A 15,531-nucleotide genomic window follows, 5' to 3' on the forward strand; every position below is an offset into this window, starting at 1 on the left:
ATCCAATCTATTTTAGCGGGGCCTAACCACCAACTGTAAGTGGCTGCAAATAATTTAACGAGGAACTGTGAATAGCCATGAAATGCAAACGACTACATGAGGGTGTTGGTGATTCAGCATTGGCAACACTCTTAAATCACACAGCGTTTGTGGCTGTTGGATATTTCTATTCATCGTCACGTTAGAAATGTAAACATGGAAAACAAAGTGTTAAGTTTCACATTTGACTCCGAGCTGGGTAAAATCCCCAAATATGTGATCAATAACAACACTGCATTGTTTCTCACTGAGACTCACGTAACTCAAACTCCCAAACACGCAGTGTACAACCCCCATACAACAATAACTTGCATTTCTATAGCGCCTTCAACATAGTAAAACATGTTGAAGGCACTATAGAAGGTGTTTCACAGGAGCGATTATCAAACAAAATTTGACACTGAGCCATAATAAGGAGATATTAGGACAGATGACGAAAAGCTTGGTCAAAAAGATAGATTTTAAGGAACGTCTTAAAGGAGGAGAGAGAGGCAGAGCGGTTTGGGAAGGAATCGGAGCTTAGGACCTCGGCAGCTGAAGGCACAACCGCCAATGTTGGAGCGATTAAAATCGGGGATGCTTAAAAGACCAGAATTGGAACAGCGCGGAAATCTCGGGGTTGAAGGAGGTTACAGAGATAGGTAGGAGACCGAAGCTATGGAGAGATTTGAACACCAGGATGAGAATTTTAAAATCAAGGCGTTGCATAACTGGGAGCCAATGTAGGTCAGCGAGCACAGGGGTGATGGGTGAATAGGACTTGACACGAGTTAGGATATGGGCAGCGGAGTTTTGGATGACAAGTTCATGGAGGGTGGAAGGTGGGAGGCTGGCCAGGAGTGTGTTAAAATAGTCAAGTCTACAAGATGCAAAGGCATGGATTAGGGTTTCAGCAGCAGATGAGCTGAGGTAGGATTGGAGTCGAGCAATATCACGAAGCTGGAAGTAGGTGGCCTTGGTGATGGAGCGGATGTGTGGTCCGAAGTTCATGTCGTAAGTAGGGAGGATCATTTAAAAAATTTTTTTTTAAATCAAACCAAGGTTGCAAACAGTCTGGTTCAGCCTCAGATACTTGCCAGGGAGAGGAATGGAGTCGGTGGCTAGGGAACGGAGTTTGTGGTGGGGACCAAAGACAATGGCTTCAGTTTTTGCAATGTTTAATTGTAGAATCATAAAAATGTACAGCACAGAAGGAGGCCATTCAGCACATCGTGTCTGCGCCAGCCGAAAAAGAGAGATCCAGCGTAATCCCACTTTCCAGCTCTTGGCCCATAGCCTTGCCGTTTACAACATTTTAAGTGCGTATCCAGGTACTTTTTAAATGTTGTGAGGGTTTCTGCCTCTAACACCCTTTCAGGCAGTGAGTTCCAGATTCTCACCACCCTCTGGGTGAAAAATGTTCCCCTCAACTTCCCTCTAATCCTTCTACCAATTACTTTAAATCTATGCCCCCTGGTTTTTGATCCCTCTACTTAGGGAAATAGGTCCTTCCTATCCACTGTATCTAGGCCCCTCAATTTTATGCCCCTCAATTTTATACACCTCAGTTAGTCTCCCCTCAGCCTCCTCTCTTGCAAAGAATACAACCCCAGCCTATCGAATCTTTCCTAATAGCCAAAATTCTCCAGTCCTGGCAACACCCTTGTAAATCTCCTCTGTACCCTCTTGCGTGCAATCACATCTTTGCTGTAATGTGGTGACCAGAACTGTCGCAGTGGAGGCAATTTAGTTGGAGGAAATTTCTGTTCATCCAGTACTGGATGCTGGACAAGCAGTGTGACAAAGGTATGAAGGCAGAGTTGGCTAAAGTGGATTGGGAAAATAGATTAAAGTGTGAGACAGTTGATAAGCAGTGTCAAACATTTAAGGAGATATTTCATAAACTCTCAACAAAAATATATTCCAGTGAGAAGGAATATAAGAATATAAGAACATAAGAAATAGGAGTAGCCAGCTGGCCCCTCGCGCCTGCTCCACCATTTAATAAGATCATAGCTGATCTGATCATGGACTCGGCTCACGTCCCTACTCGCTCCCCATAACCCTTTATTCCCTTACCGCTCAAAAATCTGTATATCTCCGCCTTAAATATATTCAATAACCCAGCCTCCACAGCTCTCTGGGGCAGAGAATTCCATAGATTTTACAACCCTCTGAGAGAAGAAACTCCTCATTTTTAAATGGCCTGCCCCTTATTCTATGTCCCCTAGTGCTAGTCTCCCCAATGAGTGGAAATATCTTCTCTGCATCCACCTTGTCAAGCCTCCGCATTATCTTGTATGCTTCGATAAGATCACCTCTCATTCTTCTGAAATCCAATGAGTTTCAGTCCAACCTACTCAACCTATCTTCATAAGTCAACCCCCTCATCTCCGGAATCAACCTAGTGAACCTTCTCTGAACAGCCTCCAATGCTAGCATCTCCTTCCTTAAATACGGAGACCAAAACTGTACGCAGTACTCCATGTGTGGCCTCGCCTATACCCTGTTACAGTTGTAGCAGGATTTCTTTGCTTTTATACTCCATCCCCCTTGAAATAAAGGCCAACATTCCATTTGCCTTCCTGATTACTTGCTGTACCTGCATACTAACTTTGTGTTTCATGCACAAGGACCCCCAGGTTCCTCTGTACTGTAGCGCTTTGCAATTTTTCTTCATTTTAAATTATAATTTGCTTTTCTATTATTTCTGCCAAAGTGAATAATCTCACACGTTCCCACATTATACTCCATCTGTCAAATATTTGCCCACTTACTTAGCCTGTCTATATCCCTTTGCACATTTTGTGTGTCCTCCTCACAATTTGCTTTCCCACCCATCTTTGTATCATCAGCAAACTTGACTACATTACACTGCTCTGTGTGAGGGTGCTGTATGGGTTTATTCTGTGTGTGAGGGTGCAGTATGGATTTACTCTGTGTTCCTGGTGTTTACAGGCTGCTGGAAGCTATTATGCAATGAGTAACGTCCATGGGAGCAGCCAGATCAAATCCCAGATGGTTTGGGCACAGCTGCGAATGTGTGGAAACCAGGCTTGTTTAAGCAATTGGGTCCACATGCTGACCCTTGGGACAGTGCTGAGAGGGGCCTCAGCTCCTCCTCACAAACTTGAAAACAAGCCCCAGTGTGAACACGGCAATGTGTGCTGTATCACAATCCCTCGGACCTCACCACTGGTCACTGCTCCATGGAGTCCCTGTACACGGAGGCCTGTGTTTGGGCTGGGTCGACCCTGCACTGATAGTTGTGGTGGGATCAGGGAGAGGTGAGCCTGGTCCCACAACATCCACTCTGCACAGGGAGCCCGGCCCCAGCTTTCCTCTGCCTGATATGTGTCCCTTGGTTCCTCTCCTGCATGTTTTCCACGGGGGCAGGGGAGGAAGAGAGAGGAGGCATGCGAGGTTGGGGGGGGGGGGGGGGGGGCGCGCGTGTGCCTGTTTTGGGCGGGGGTGGTGGGGTGTGGCGCCGCCGTGTGTTCAGGGGCTTCAGGCCCACATGTCGCTCATTCTGTGTATTGCAGTCTCTGTGTCTGGATGCGACTGGAGAACCAGATTGATTTGCTTCCTGAAGAGGTAAATGGTGATTGCAGTTTCTGCGGGAACGGACGCACCGCAGGGATCCCGGCCGGGGGGGTGGGTGGAGGGGGGGGGCATGAGGAGAGGGTGGAGGGAGGCAGGGGAGAGGGGGGGGCGTGAGGAGAGGGGGGGGGGGTGAGGGGGGGGGCCGCGGGTTTTTAGGGACTTTGACATTTGCTTCTCCTTGCGGCTGGAACAGAGTGCCTCCGCTATTCCCAACATGCACTGTTGTGTGGCAGCAGTTCTTTCAGAATTTTACATAAGAACATAAGAAATAGGAACAGGAGTAGGTCATACAGCCCCTTGAGCCTGCTCCGCCATTCAATAAGATCATGGCTGATCTGATCATGGACTCAGCTCCACTTCCCCTTATCGTTTAAGAAACTGTCGATTTCTGTCTTAAATTTATTCAATGTCCCAGCTTCCACAGCTCTCCGAGGCAGATTTACAACTCTCAGAGAAGAAATTTCTCCTCATCTCTGTTTTTAAATGGGTGGCCCCTTATTCTAAGATCATGACCTCTAGTTCCAGTCTCCCCCATCAGTGGAAACATCCTCTGTGTTCACCTTGTCAAGCCCCCTCATAATCTTATACGTTTCGATAGATCACCTCTCATTCTTCTGTATTCTGATGAGTAGAGGCCCAACCTACTCAACCTTCCCTCATCTCTGGAATCAACCGAGTGAACCTTCTCTGAACTGCCTCCAAAGCAAGTATATCCTTTCGTAAATATGGAAACCAAAACTGCACGCAGTATTCCAGGTGTGGCCTCACCAATACCCTGTATAACTGTAGCAAGACTTTCCTGCTTTTATACTCCATCCCCTTTGCAATAAAGGCCAAGATACCATTGGCCTTCCTGACCACTTGCTGTACCTGCATACTATCCTTTTGTGTTTCATGTACAAGCACCCCCAGGTCCCGCTGTACTGTGGCACTTTGCAATCTTTCTCCATTTAAAAAATAATTTGCTCTTTGATTTTTTTTTTCTGCCAAAGTGCATGACCTCACACTTTCCAACATTATACCCCATTTGCCAAATTTTTGCCCACTCACTTAGCCTATCTAAGTCCTTTTGCAGATTTTTTTTGTCCTCAGTGCTGCTCGCACTCGCCACCTTGCTGTTGTTGCTCCTGCTCTTCTCTGGCAAACCACATACCCCATTCCCCAGTCAGTCTCCCCCGCAGCCCCCCCCCCCCCCCCCCCCGCGCTCCCCGTTCCACACACTCTTTCATTCCGAGCCCCGAGCCCCCATTCCCCAGTCTCTCCCCTCCACTCTCGAGCTCCCTGATTCCGGACTCTGTGTTGGGCTGGCACTGACCAGCAGCCGGTGACACGCTCATTGGAAAAGGCTTGGAAATGATTGATTAAAATTAAGACGGTTTAACCTCGTTCTGACTCCTAACCCCAGGCTAACAGTTATTAACCATTTACAGCATCTCACATCAGCATCTGTTGTTCGAGTGGGCGCTCCTGGGGCGGGGAATTTTAATCTCTGCTCTCCCGGGTTGCTGGAAGCAGCGCTCAGGTTTTATTAAAATTTAATGGTCACCAGGAGATTGATGCTGATTCGGGCAGATTCCCGGCCAATCAAGGAGGGTTGGCAACCCTAGTTAGCGCCGATATTCTGGAGATCATTGTAGAGTACAATGTGCCTTACCAAGTCCCACCGTAAGGGATCATAGAAACATAGAAAATAGGTGCAGGAGTAGGCCATTTGGCCCTTCGAGCCTACACCACCATTCAATGAGTTCATGGCTGAACATGCAACTTCAGTACCCCATTCCTGCTTTCTCGCCATACCCCTTGATCCCCCTAGTAGTAAGGACTACATCTAACTCCTTTTTGCATATATTTAGTGAATTGGCCTCAACAACTTTCTGTGTAGAGAATTCCACAGGTTCACCACTCTCTGGGTGAAGAAGTTTCCTCTCATCTCGGTCCTAAATGGCTTACCCCTTATCCTTAGACTGTGACCCCTGGTTCTGGACTTCCCAACATTGGGAACATTCTTCCTGCATCTAACCTGTCTAAACCCGTCAGAATTTTAAACGTTTCTATGAGATCCCCTCTCATTCTTCTGAACTTGTGAATACAAGCCCAGTTGATCCAATCTTTCTTGATATGTCAGTCCCACTCGTGTAAATAGTGAATTACTGTGTGTGCACTGTGGCAGGTGTCAGTGCTTCAGTGCAGTGTGTTGGACTTGTGTTTTGCTGCTGTAGGGTATATGTGCTTCACATCTGATTGCAGCTGTACTGAATATATGTGCACCATGGCTTTTGATTGCTGGGCTATTAAGGGTCTCTATACACGAGGCTCTCTAAATATTGTCGGATTCCCGATTAAACATTCTCCTTTTGTTTTGGTGCAGTCTACAAATCTCCAGAATATGAGGCCCTGGGCTTTGATCTGACTGTCGAACGCTTGATCTCCATTGGGTATCCTCAGGAGCTTTGCAACTTTGTCTACGATCCCGTTTTCCCTACCAGGTAGGAACATAAGAACATAAGAAATAGGAGCAGGAGTCGGCCATTTGGCCCCTCGAGCCTGCTCCGCCATTCAATAAGATCATGTCTGATCTGATCATGAGCTCAGCTCCACTTCCCTGTTCTGCCCAAGAAGAAATTCCTCCTCATCTCAGTTTTAAATGGAAGGCCCCTTATTCTGAAACTATGCCTGCTAGTTCTAGATTCCCCCACGAGGGGAAACATCCTCTCTGCATTACCCTGTCAAGCCCCTCATAACCTGCTCGACCTTTCTTCAAACGACAACCCCTTCATCTCCGGAATCGACCTAGTGAGCCTTCTCTGAACTGCCTCTAATGCAAGTATATCCCTCGTTAAATAAGGAGGCCAAGACTCTACGCAGTAATCCAGGTGCGGTCTTGTCAATGCCCTGTACAGTTTTAGCAGGACTTCTCTGCTTTTACACTCTATCCCCCTTGCAATAAATGCTAACATTCCATTTGCCTTCCTAATTACTTACTGTACCTGCATACTAACTTTTTGGTTTCATGTACAAGGACCCCCAGATCCCTCTGTATCGCAGAATTTTGTAATCTCCCTCCATTTAAATAATAATTCGCTTTTTTGTTTTTCCTTACCAAAGTGGATAACCTCATTTTCCCACATTATACTCCATCTGCCAAATTTTTGCCCACTCACTTAGCCTATCTATAATTCCTTTGCAGACTCTTTGTGTCCTTTTCACAACTTGCTTTCTCTCCTATCTTTGTATCATCAGCAAATTTGGCTACATTACGCTCAGTCCCTTCATCCAAGTCATTAATATAGATTGTACATAGTTGAGGTATCAGCACTGATCCCTGTGGCACCCCGCTAATTACAGTTTGCCAACTGGAAAATGACCCGTTTATCCTGACTCACTGTTTTTTGTTAGTTAGCTAATCCTCTATCCATGCTAATATATTACCCCAACCCTGTGAGCGCTTGTACAATAACCTTTTGTGTAGCACCTTATTGAATGCCTTCTAGAAATCCAAATACACCACATCCACTGGTTCCCCTTTATCCACCCTGTGTGTTGCATCCTCAAACAACGCCAGCAAATTTGTAAACATGATTTCCCTTTCATAAAACCATGCTGACTCTGCTTGACTGTATTATGATTTTCTAAATGTCCAGCTACTTAATAATGGATTCCAGCATTTTCCCAATGACAGATGCGAGGCTAACTGGTCTATTGTTTCCTGCTTTCTGACTCCCCCTCTCAAATAGGGGTATGACATTTGCAGTTTTCCATACCGCTGGGACCTCCAGAATCCAGGGAATTTTGGTAGATTGCAAACAATGCATCCACTATCTCTGCAGCCACTTCTTTTAAGACCCTGGAATGCAGGCCATCAGGCCCAAGGGACTTGTCCATCTTTAGTCCCATTATTTTACAGAGTATTTTTTCTCTAGTGATAGTGATTGTTTTAAGTTTCTCCCTCCCCTATTGTCCTTTGATTATCTATTATTGGAATGCTTTTAGTGTCTTCTACCGTTAAAACCGATACAAAATATTTGTTCAATGTACCTCTGTCCTTTCCCATTATTAATTCTACAGTCTCATCCTCTAAGGGACCAACGTTTACTTTAGTTAGTCTCTTTCTTTTTATATACCTATAGAAGCTCTTACTGTCTGTTTTTATATTCCCTGCTAGTTTACTTTAATAATCTGTCTTCTCTCTCTCATTTTTCTTTAGTTGTCCTTTGCTGGTTTCTAAACAGTTCCCAATCCTTTGGCCTACCACTAATCTTCACAACATTGTATGCCTTTGTTTTCAATTTGATACCATCCTTTACTTCCTTAATTAGCCATGGTTCATCCTTCTCTTGGCGTCTTTATTTCTCACTAGAATATATCTTCGCTGAGAGTTATGAAATATTACCCTAAATGTTTACCAGTGCTCATCAACCGTCCCACACTTTAATCTATTTTCCCAGTCTACTTTATCCAACTCTGCCTTCATCCATTTGTAATTGCCTTTATTTAAGTTCAGGATACCGGTTTGAGACCCAAGTTTCTCACTCTCAAACTGAATTTGAAATTCTACCATGCTATGATCACTCTTTCCTGGAGGATCATTTGCTCAGCGATCATTAATTAATCTGGTGTCATTACACATTACCAGATCTGAAATAGTCTGCTCCCTGGTTGGTTCCACAATGTACTGTTCTAAGAAACCGAAACTATCCCGAATACACTCTGAACTCGTCCTCAAGGTTACCTTGGCCAATTTGATTTGTCCAATCAATATGAAGATTAAAATCACCCATGATTATTGCAGTACCTTTCTTACAAGTCTCCATTATTTCTTGATTTATACTGTGTCCAACAGTGTAGCTACTGTTAGGGGGCCTATAGACCACTCCCACCAGTGACTTATTTTCCTTATTATTTCTTATCTCCTCCCAAATTGATTCTACATCTTGACCTTTTGAGCCAATATCATTTCTCACTACTGCAATGATCTCATCCTTTATTAACAGAAATACCCAATTCCTTTTCCTTTTTGCCTATCCTTCCGAAAAGTCAAATACCCCTGAATATGCAGCATCCAGCCTTGGTCACCTTGCAACCACGTCTCTGTAATGGCTATCAGATCATACCCATTTATTTCTATTTGTGCCGTCAACTCATCTATCTTGTTACGAATGAATGCTGTGTGCATTCAGATAAAGAGCTTTTAATTTGATCTTTTTACCATTTTTCCCCACTCTGACCCCACGTTCTTATGCACTCTAATGTTTATACGCTCTGTCCCTTCCTGTCACACTCTGGTTATCATTGCCCCTATCGCTACCCAGCACTGTTGCCTTGTCCTTTTCTCTTTTTGACTCTTTAAATTTGTGCTCACCTCAACCTTCCCCCTACTATTTAGTTTAAAGCCCTCTCTACAGCCCTAGAGACGGGCCTGGAGGGGGTGGGGAGGAGAGAGTTCTGTAGATTTATACAAGTTAATATTGCAAAGAGCAAAAAGGCAGTGTGTGCAGTGCAGCGTTAACCAGATGCTGTAAATTTGCTGTCCATGTTGTCGGGATGTGACCATAGCTGGATTTAGTGCTGATTCCGAGGTCAGAGCGATGTATAATGTGCAGTGTTTATGAAGGAGGTGAAGTACTGTAGGAATATCAGCACGGAGAGTATTTCCTGCAGGAATTACCTTGTCATGCTGCAGCTCAGTGGCAAAGGCCCATGTGGTCCAGGTAATCAAGGCTCAACAGTATAGGGCTTGCCAGTGCCAACTCTGGCTGATTCTCTCCTCCTAGCTTAGGAAACTGTAGCCAATTGAAGCACCCCCACCACGGCCCACAGTAGGTAACATCCTCTCTTGCCTGTGTGCCTCAGTTACACGGTCTGATTTCTATGAATATTGAAAGCGATCTTTTCTTGTTCATTGTGCAGGGGCCTGATTTTTGACACCTTGTATGGGAACCTACTGAAGGTCGATGCATACGGCAACATCCTGGTCTGTGCCCATGGCTTCAACTTCATGAAGGGGTGAGTGCCGAGTATCTGTTGGTTCCTTTATTACACTGCGTGCTGGACAGTGCCTGGGAGCCAAAGCCCTGTGGTGTTATCAGAAAATAATAAAATATATACAAAAATAAACCAATTATAGCATTGAAACGAGATTTTAAATAACTCTTTCAACGTTGAGAGTGATTATTTCCTGTAATAATTCCCTCTCGCATGCATATACTCTGACCCCAGTGAAGACAGTGTGCACAGACTGGGCAGGGCCGTTTCCACAGCCCATTCCCTCTGGCCCATCTTGTATCCGTGTTGTTCATGGCCACTCCTGGGCTAAGCGCGGTTGTGTGGGGGAGGCAGAGCTGGTGGAGGTGAAGCCTGCTTTTACGATGGTGAGGGAGTGCTGTCATTGTATGTGAGCAGAAAATAGTATTCTATGACGTGTGTTTTTCTTGCAGCCCAGAAATAAGGGAACAGTATCCAAACAAATTTATTCAGCGGGATGACACCGAACGCTTCTACATCCTCAACACACTTTTCAATCTGCCCGGTATGTTCCTCATTTCTGATGTTTGGGAGAGGAGGAGGAGGAGGAGGACTTTGAGGGGGGGGAGGAGGAGGAGGAGGAGGAGGACTTTGAGGAGGGGGAGGGGGAGGAGGAGGAGGAGGAGGAGGAGGACTTTGAGGGAGGGGGGGAGGAGGAGGAGGAGGACTTTGAGGGGGGGAAGGAGGAGGAGGACTTTGAGGGGGGGAGGAGGAGGAGGACTTTGAGGGGGGGAGGAGAGGACTTTGAGGGGGGGGGAGGAGGAGGAGGATTTTGAGGGGGGGAGGAGGAGGAGGATTTGGGGGTTGGGTGGGGGGAGATGTGGGGGGGCGGGAGGGGGCAGAGTAGGTCTTGAGGAGGACTTGGGGTGTTGAGGGAAGCAGAGGGAGCAAAGTTATGTTTGTAAGTTGGAGTGAATCACAATCAGTGCCCCGAGAGGAGAGGGGAGGATGTGAAAGTTATTGAGGTCACTGGTTGGCAGTTTCACAGAAGTGTGACTGGAATCGTGGAATGTGATATCAAAATGTACAAAAATCCTGCAATCTCGTGTAAAGTGAAATTTGGCTTAGAGTTCACTATAAACCAGTGACCCTAATTACAAACTGGTGGAATCCTAGCTCGCAGTCCCAGAAATCCTGGGGGAAATCCCAGCATCCTGTTGGTCTGACTCTGATGATGTCTTGTGGGGAACGGCCACTGCTTCATGTTTCACAAGCTGCTCATTGCTGGAGCTGTCAGCAAGATACAGGAGCTCTGTATTCAGGCCCTTGTACAGACCTCCTTCAGGTAGACAGCTGTATCATTCTTGAGTTGGCATTTTGCCTCTTGCAGCACACCGTACCGCAGACTTCAGTCAGTGACATTCTGACCAGCTGTTGGGAGATAGGAGGATGCCTTGAAGGTACACACCATACTTTAGCGACCAATGGACAGTCCCATGCTTGTGTCCAGCTCGATGCTATGATAAGCCACTGATCCGAGCTGCCTTCTCAGCATTTCCGTTCCATGCTGGCAAAGGCTATGAAAAGCTTCCCCAGCCTTTGATCACTCAATATCTCTCAGTATTTCCCCCCTGCTTTCCTTGGTGACGGATATTGATCACTCAATATCTTACAGTATTTCCCCCCTTGCTTTCCTTTCATAGAAACATAGAAAATAGGTGCAGGAGTAGGCCATTCGGCCCTTCGAGCCTGCACCACCATTCAATAAGATCATGGCTGATTGTTCACCTCAGTATCCCTTTCCTGCTTTCTCTCCATACCCCTTGATCCCTTTAGCCGTAAGGGCCGTATCTAACTCTCTCTTGAATATATCCAATGAACTGGCATCAACAACTCTCTGCGGTCGGGAATTCCACAGGTTAACAACTCAAGGTGAAGAAGTTTCTCCTCATCTCAGTCCTAAATGGCCTATCCTTATCCCTTGGTTCTGGACTTCCCCAACATCGGAAACATTCTTCCTGCATTTAACCTGTCCAGTCCCGTCAGAATTTTATATGTTTCTATGAGATCCCCTCTCCTTCTAAACTCCAGTGAATACAGGCCCAGTCGATCCAATCTCTCCTCATATGTCAGTCCTGCCATCCCAGGAATCAGTCTGGTGAACCTTTGCTGCACTCCCTCAATAGCAAGAATGACCTTCCTCAGATTAGGAGACCAAAACTGAACACAATATTCCAGGTGAGGCCTCACCAAGGCCCTGTACAACTGCAGTAAGACCTCCCTGCTCCTATACTCAAAACCCCTAGCTATGAAGACGAACATACCATTTGCCTTCTTCACCACATGCTGTACCTGCTTTCAATGCAGCTTTCAATGACTGATGTACCATGACACCCAGGTCTCGTTGCACCTCCCCTTTTCCTAATCTGCCGCCATTCAGATAATATTCTGCCTTTGTGTTTTTGCCCCCAAAATGGATAACCTCCCATTTATCCACATTATACTGCATCTGCCATGCGTTTGCCCACTCACCTAACCTGTCCAAGTCACCCTGCAGCCTCTTAGCGTCCTTCTCACAGCTCACACTGCTACCCAGCTTAGTGTCATCTGCAAACTTGGAGATATTGCACTCAATTCCTTCATCTAAATCATTAATGTATGTTGTAAATAGCTGGGGTCCCAGCACTGAGCCCTGCGGCACCCCACTAGTCACTGCCTGCCGTACTGAAAAGGACCCATTTATCCCAACTCTCTGCTTCCTGTCTGCCAACAGTTCTCTATCCACGTCAGTACATTACCCCCAATACCATGTGCTTTAATTTTGCACACCAATCTCTTGTGTGGGACCTTGTCAAAAGCCTTTTGAAAGTCCAAATACACCACATCCACTGGTTCTCCCTTGTCCACTCTACTAGTTACATCCTCAAAAAATTCTAGAAGATTTGTCAAGCATGATTTCCCTTTCATAAATCCATGCTGACTTGGACCTATCCTATCACTGCTTTCCAAATGCGCTGCTATTTCACCTTTTAATAATTGATTCCAACATTTTCCCCACTACTGATGTCAGGCTAACTGGTTTATAATTACCCGTTTTCTCTCTCCTTCCTTTCTTAAAAAGTGGTGTTACATTAGCAACCCTCCAGTCCATAGGAACTGATCCAGAATCGATAGACTGTTGGAATGCATCCACTATTTCTAGGGCCACTTCCTTAAGTACTCTGGGATGCAGACTATCAGGCCCCGGGGATTTATTGGCCATCATTCCCATCAATTTCCATAACACAATTTCCCGCTTAATAAGGATTTCCTTCAGTTCACCCTTCTCACTAGACCCTCTGTCTCCTAGTACATCCGGCAGGTTATTTGTGTCTTCCTTCGTAAAGACAGAACCAAAGTATTTGTTCAACTGGTCTGCCATTTCTTTGTTCCCCATTATAAATTCACCTGAATCTGACTGCAAGGGACCTATGTCTGTCTTCACTAATCTATTTCTCTTCACATATCTATAGAAGCTTTTGCAGTCAGTTTTTATGTTCCCAGCAAGCTTCCTCTCATACTCTCTTTTCCCCCTCCTAATTAAACCTGTTATCCTCCTCTACTGAATTATAAATTTCTCCCAGTCCTCAGGTTTGCTGCTTTTTCTGGCCAATTTATATGCCTCTTCCTTGGATTTAACACCATCCTTAATTTCCCTTGTTAGCCATGGTTGAGCCACCTTCCCCGTTTTATTTTTACTCCAGTCAGGGATGTACAATTGCTGAAGTTCATCCATGTGATCTTTAAATGTTTGCTATTGCCTATCCACCGTCAACCTTTTAAGTATCATTCGCCAGTCTGTTCTAGCCACGTCTCATACCATCGAAGTTACCTTTCCTTAAGTTCAGGATCCTAGTCTCTGAATTCACTGTGTCACTCTTCATCATAATAAAGAATTCTACCATATTATGGTCACTCTTCCCCAAGGGGCATCGCACAACAAGATTGCTAATTAATCCTTTCTCATTACACATCACCCAGTCTAGGATGGCCAGCCCTCTAGTTGGTTCCTCGACATATTGGTCTCTCAAAACCATCCCTAATACACTCCAGGAAATCCTCCTCCACCGCTTTGCTATCAACTTGGTTAACCCAATCAATATGTAGATTAAAGTCGCCCATGATAACTGCTGTACCTTTATTGCACACATCCCTAATTTCTTGTTCGATGCCATCCCCAACCTCACTACTACTGTTTGGTGGTCTGTACACAACTCCCACTATCGTTTTCTGCCCTTTGGTATTCCACCCATACTGATTCTGCATCATCCAAGCTAATGTCCTTTCTTACTATTGCATTAATTTCCTCTTTAACCAGCAACGCTACCCCTCCTTTTCCTTTCTGTCTATCCTTCCTGGATGTTGAGTTCCCAGCCTTGGTCACCCTGGAGCCATGTCTCCGTGATGCCAATTATATCATTCGTTACTTGCTGCCTGCACAGTTAATTCGTCCACCTTATTACGAATACTCATTGCATTGAGGCATAGAGTCTTTAGGCTTGTCTTTTTAACACACTTTGCCCCTTTAGAATTTTGCTGTAATGTGGCCCTTTTTGCTTTTTGCCTTGGGTTTCTCTGCCCTCCACTTTTACTTTTCTTCTTTCTATCTTTTGCTTCTGCCCCCATTCTACTTACCTCTGTCTCCCTGCATAGGTTCCCATCCCCCTGCCTTATTAGTTTAACCCCTCCCCTACAGCACTAGGAAACACTCCCCCTAGGACATTGGTTCCGGTCTTGCCCAGGTACAGACCGGCCGGTTTGTGCTGGTCCCACCTCCCCCAGAACCGGTTCCAATGTTCCAGGAATTTGAATCCCTCCTTTCTGATGCTCTATGCTGCTGTTTTAGGTGCTAAGGGCGTCTGTTCTGAGTTCATTTCTCACTGTCTGTCTCTCTCCACAGAGACCTACCTGTTTGCTTGCCTGGTTGATTTTTTCACCAATTGCCCTCGATACACAAGGTGAGCATCGGCCTGGTCGGGAACAAGCACACACCCGTCTGTGTCCGTCCGTCTGTCTGTCCCTCTCTTCCCTCCCTCTCTTCCCTCCCTCTCTTCCTCCCTCTCTCCCTCCCTCTCTCTCTCCCTCCCTCTCTCTCTCTCCCCCTCCCTCCCTCCCTCTCTCTCTCTCCCCCTCCCTCCCTCCCTCTCTCTCTGTGTCTCTCTCTCTCTCTCTCTCTCTCTCTCTCTTCCTCCTCTCTCTCTCTCTTCCTCCTCTCTCTCTCTCTTCCTCCTCTCTCTCTCTCTTCCTCTCCTCTCTGTCTCTCTCTCTTCCTCTCTCTCTCTGTTCCTCTCTCTCTCTCTCTCTCTCTGTCTCTGTCTCTGTCTCTGTCTCTGTCTCTGTCTCTGTCTCTGTCTCTGTCTCTCTCTCTCTCTTCCTCTCTCTCTGTTATCTCTGTTCCTCTCTCTCTCTGTTCCTCTCTCTCTGTTCCTCCCTCTCCCTCTCTCCCTCCCCCCCTCTCCCTCTCCCTCGCTCGCGCTCTCTCTCTCTCTCTCTTACTTTCTCGCGCGCGCTCTCTCTCTCTCTCTCTCCCTCGCGCGCGCTCTCTCTCTCTCTCTCTCTCCCTCGCGCGCGCGCTCTCTCGCTCTCTCTCTTCCTCGCGCGCGCTCTCTCTCTCTCTGTCCCTTTCTCTCTCTCTGCACCCCCCCCCCCCCCTCGCTCTTTCTGGAGTCCATGATGAAGCAGATTGTACAGGGTTTAGCAATGGAATCTGCTTGCTGATTTCCGAGATGTCTTATTGTGTGTTCTCCTGGATGCTGGTGTCTAAGGGAGTTTGCCTCATCTGATGCTCTTTTCACACAGCTGTGAAACCGGATTTAAAGATGGCGATCTCTTCATGTCCTTTAAGAGTATGTTCCAGGATGTGCGGGAAGCTGTTGACTGGGTCCACTACAAGGTAACTAATCTGGTTTA

General features: G+C 46.2%; 1 protein-coding gene across 5 annotated transcripts in view; it reads left to right on the plus strand.

Moving 5' to 3' along the window:
* nt5c2a (5'-nucleotidase, cytosolic IIa) overlaps positions 1 to 15,531 on the plus strand; it is a 125,874-nt gene that overhangs the window by 88,396 nt on the left and 21,947 nt on the right. For all 5 annotated transcript variants that reach the window (XM_070876355.1, XM_070876357.1, XM_070876353.1 and 2 more), the window contains exons 4-8: positions 5,990 to 6,107; positions 9,529 to 9,624; positions 10,056 to 10,147; positions 14,522 to 14,579; positions 15,421 to 15,514. In XM_070876355.1, coding sequence (XP_070732456.1) covers positions 5,990 to 6,107; positions 9,529 to 9,624; positions 10,056 to 10,147; positions 14,522 to 14,579; positions 15,421 to 15,514 — 458 coding nt within the window. The remainder of the gene's footprint in view (positions 1 to 5,989; positions 6,108 to 9,528; positions 9,625 to 10,055; positions 10,148 to 14,521; positions 14,580 to 15,420; positions 15,515 to 15,531) is intronic.

Source organism: Pristiophorus japonicus, chromosome 3, assembly GCF_044704955.1.
Source record: "Pristiophorus japonicus isolate sPriJap1 chromosome 3, sPriJap1.hap1, whole genome shotgun sequence".
NCBI lineage: Eukaryota > Metazoa > Chordata > Chondrichthyes > Pristiophoridae > Pristiophorus > Pristiophorus japonicus.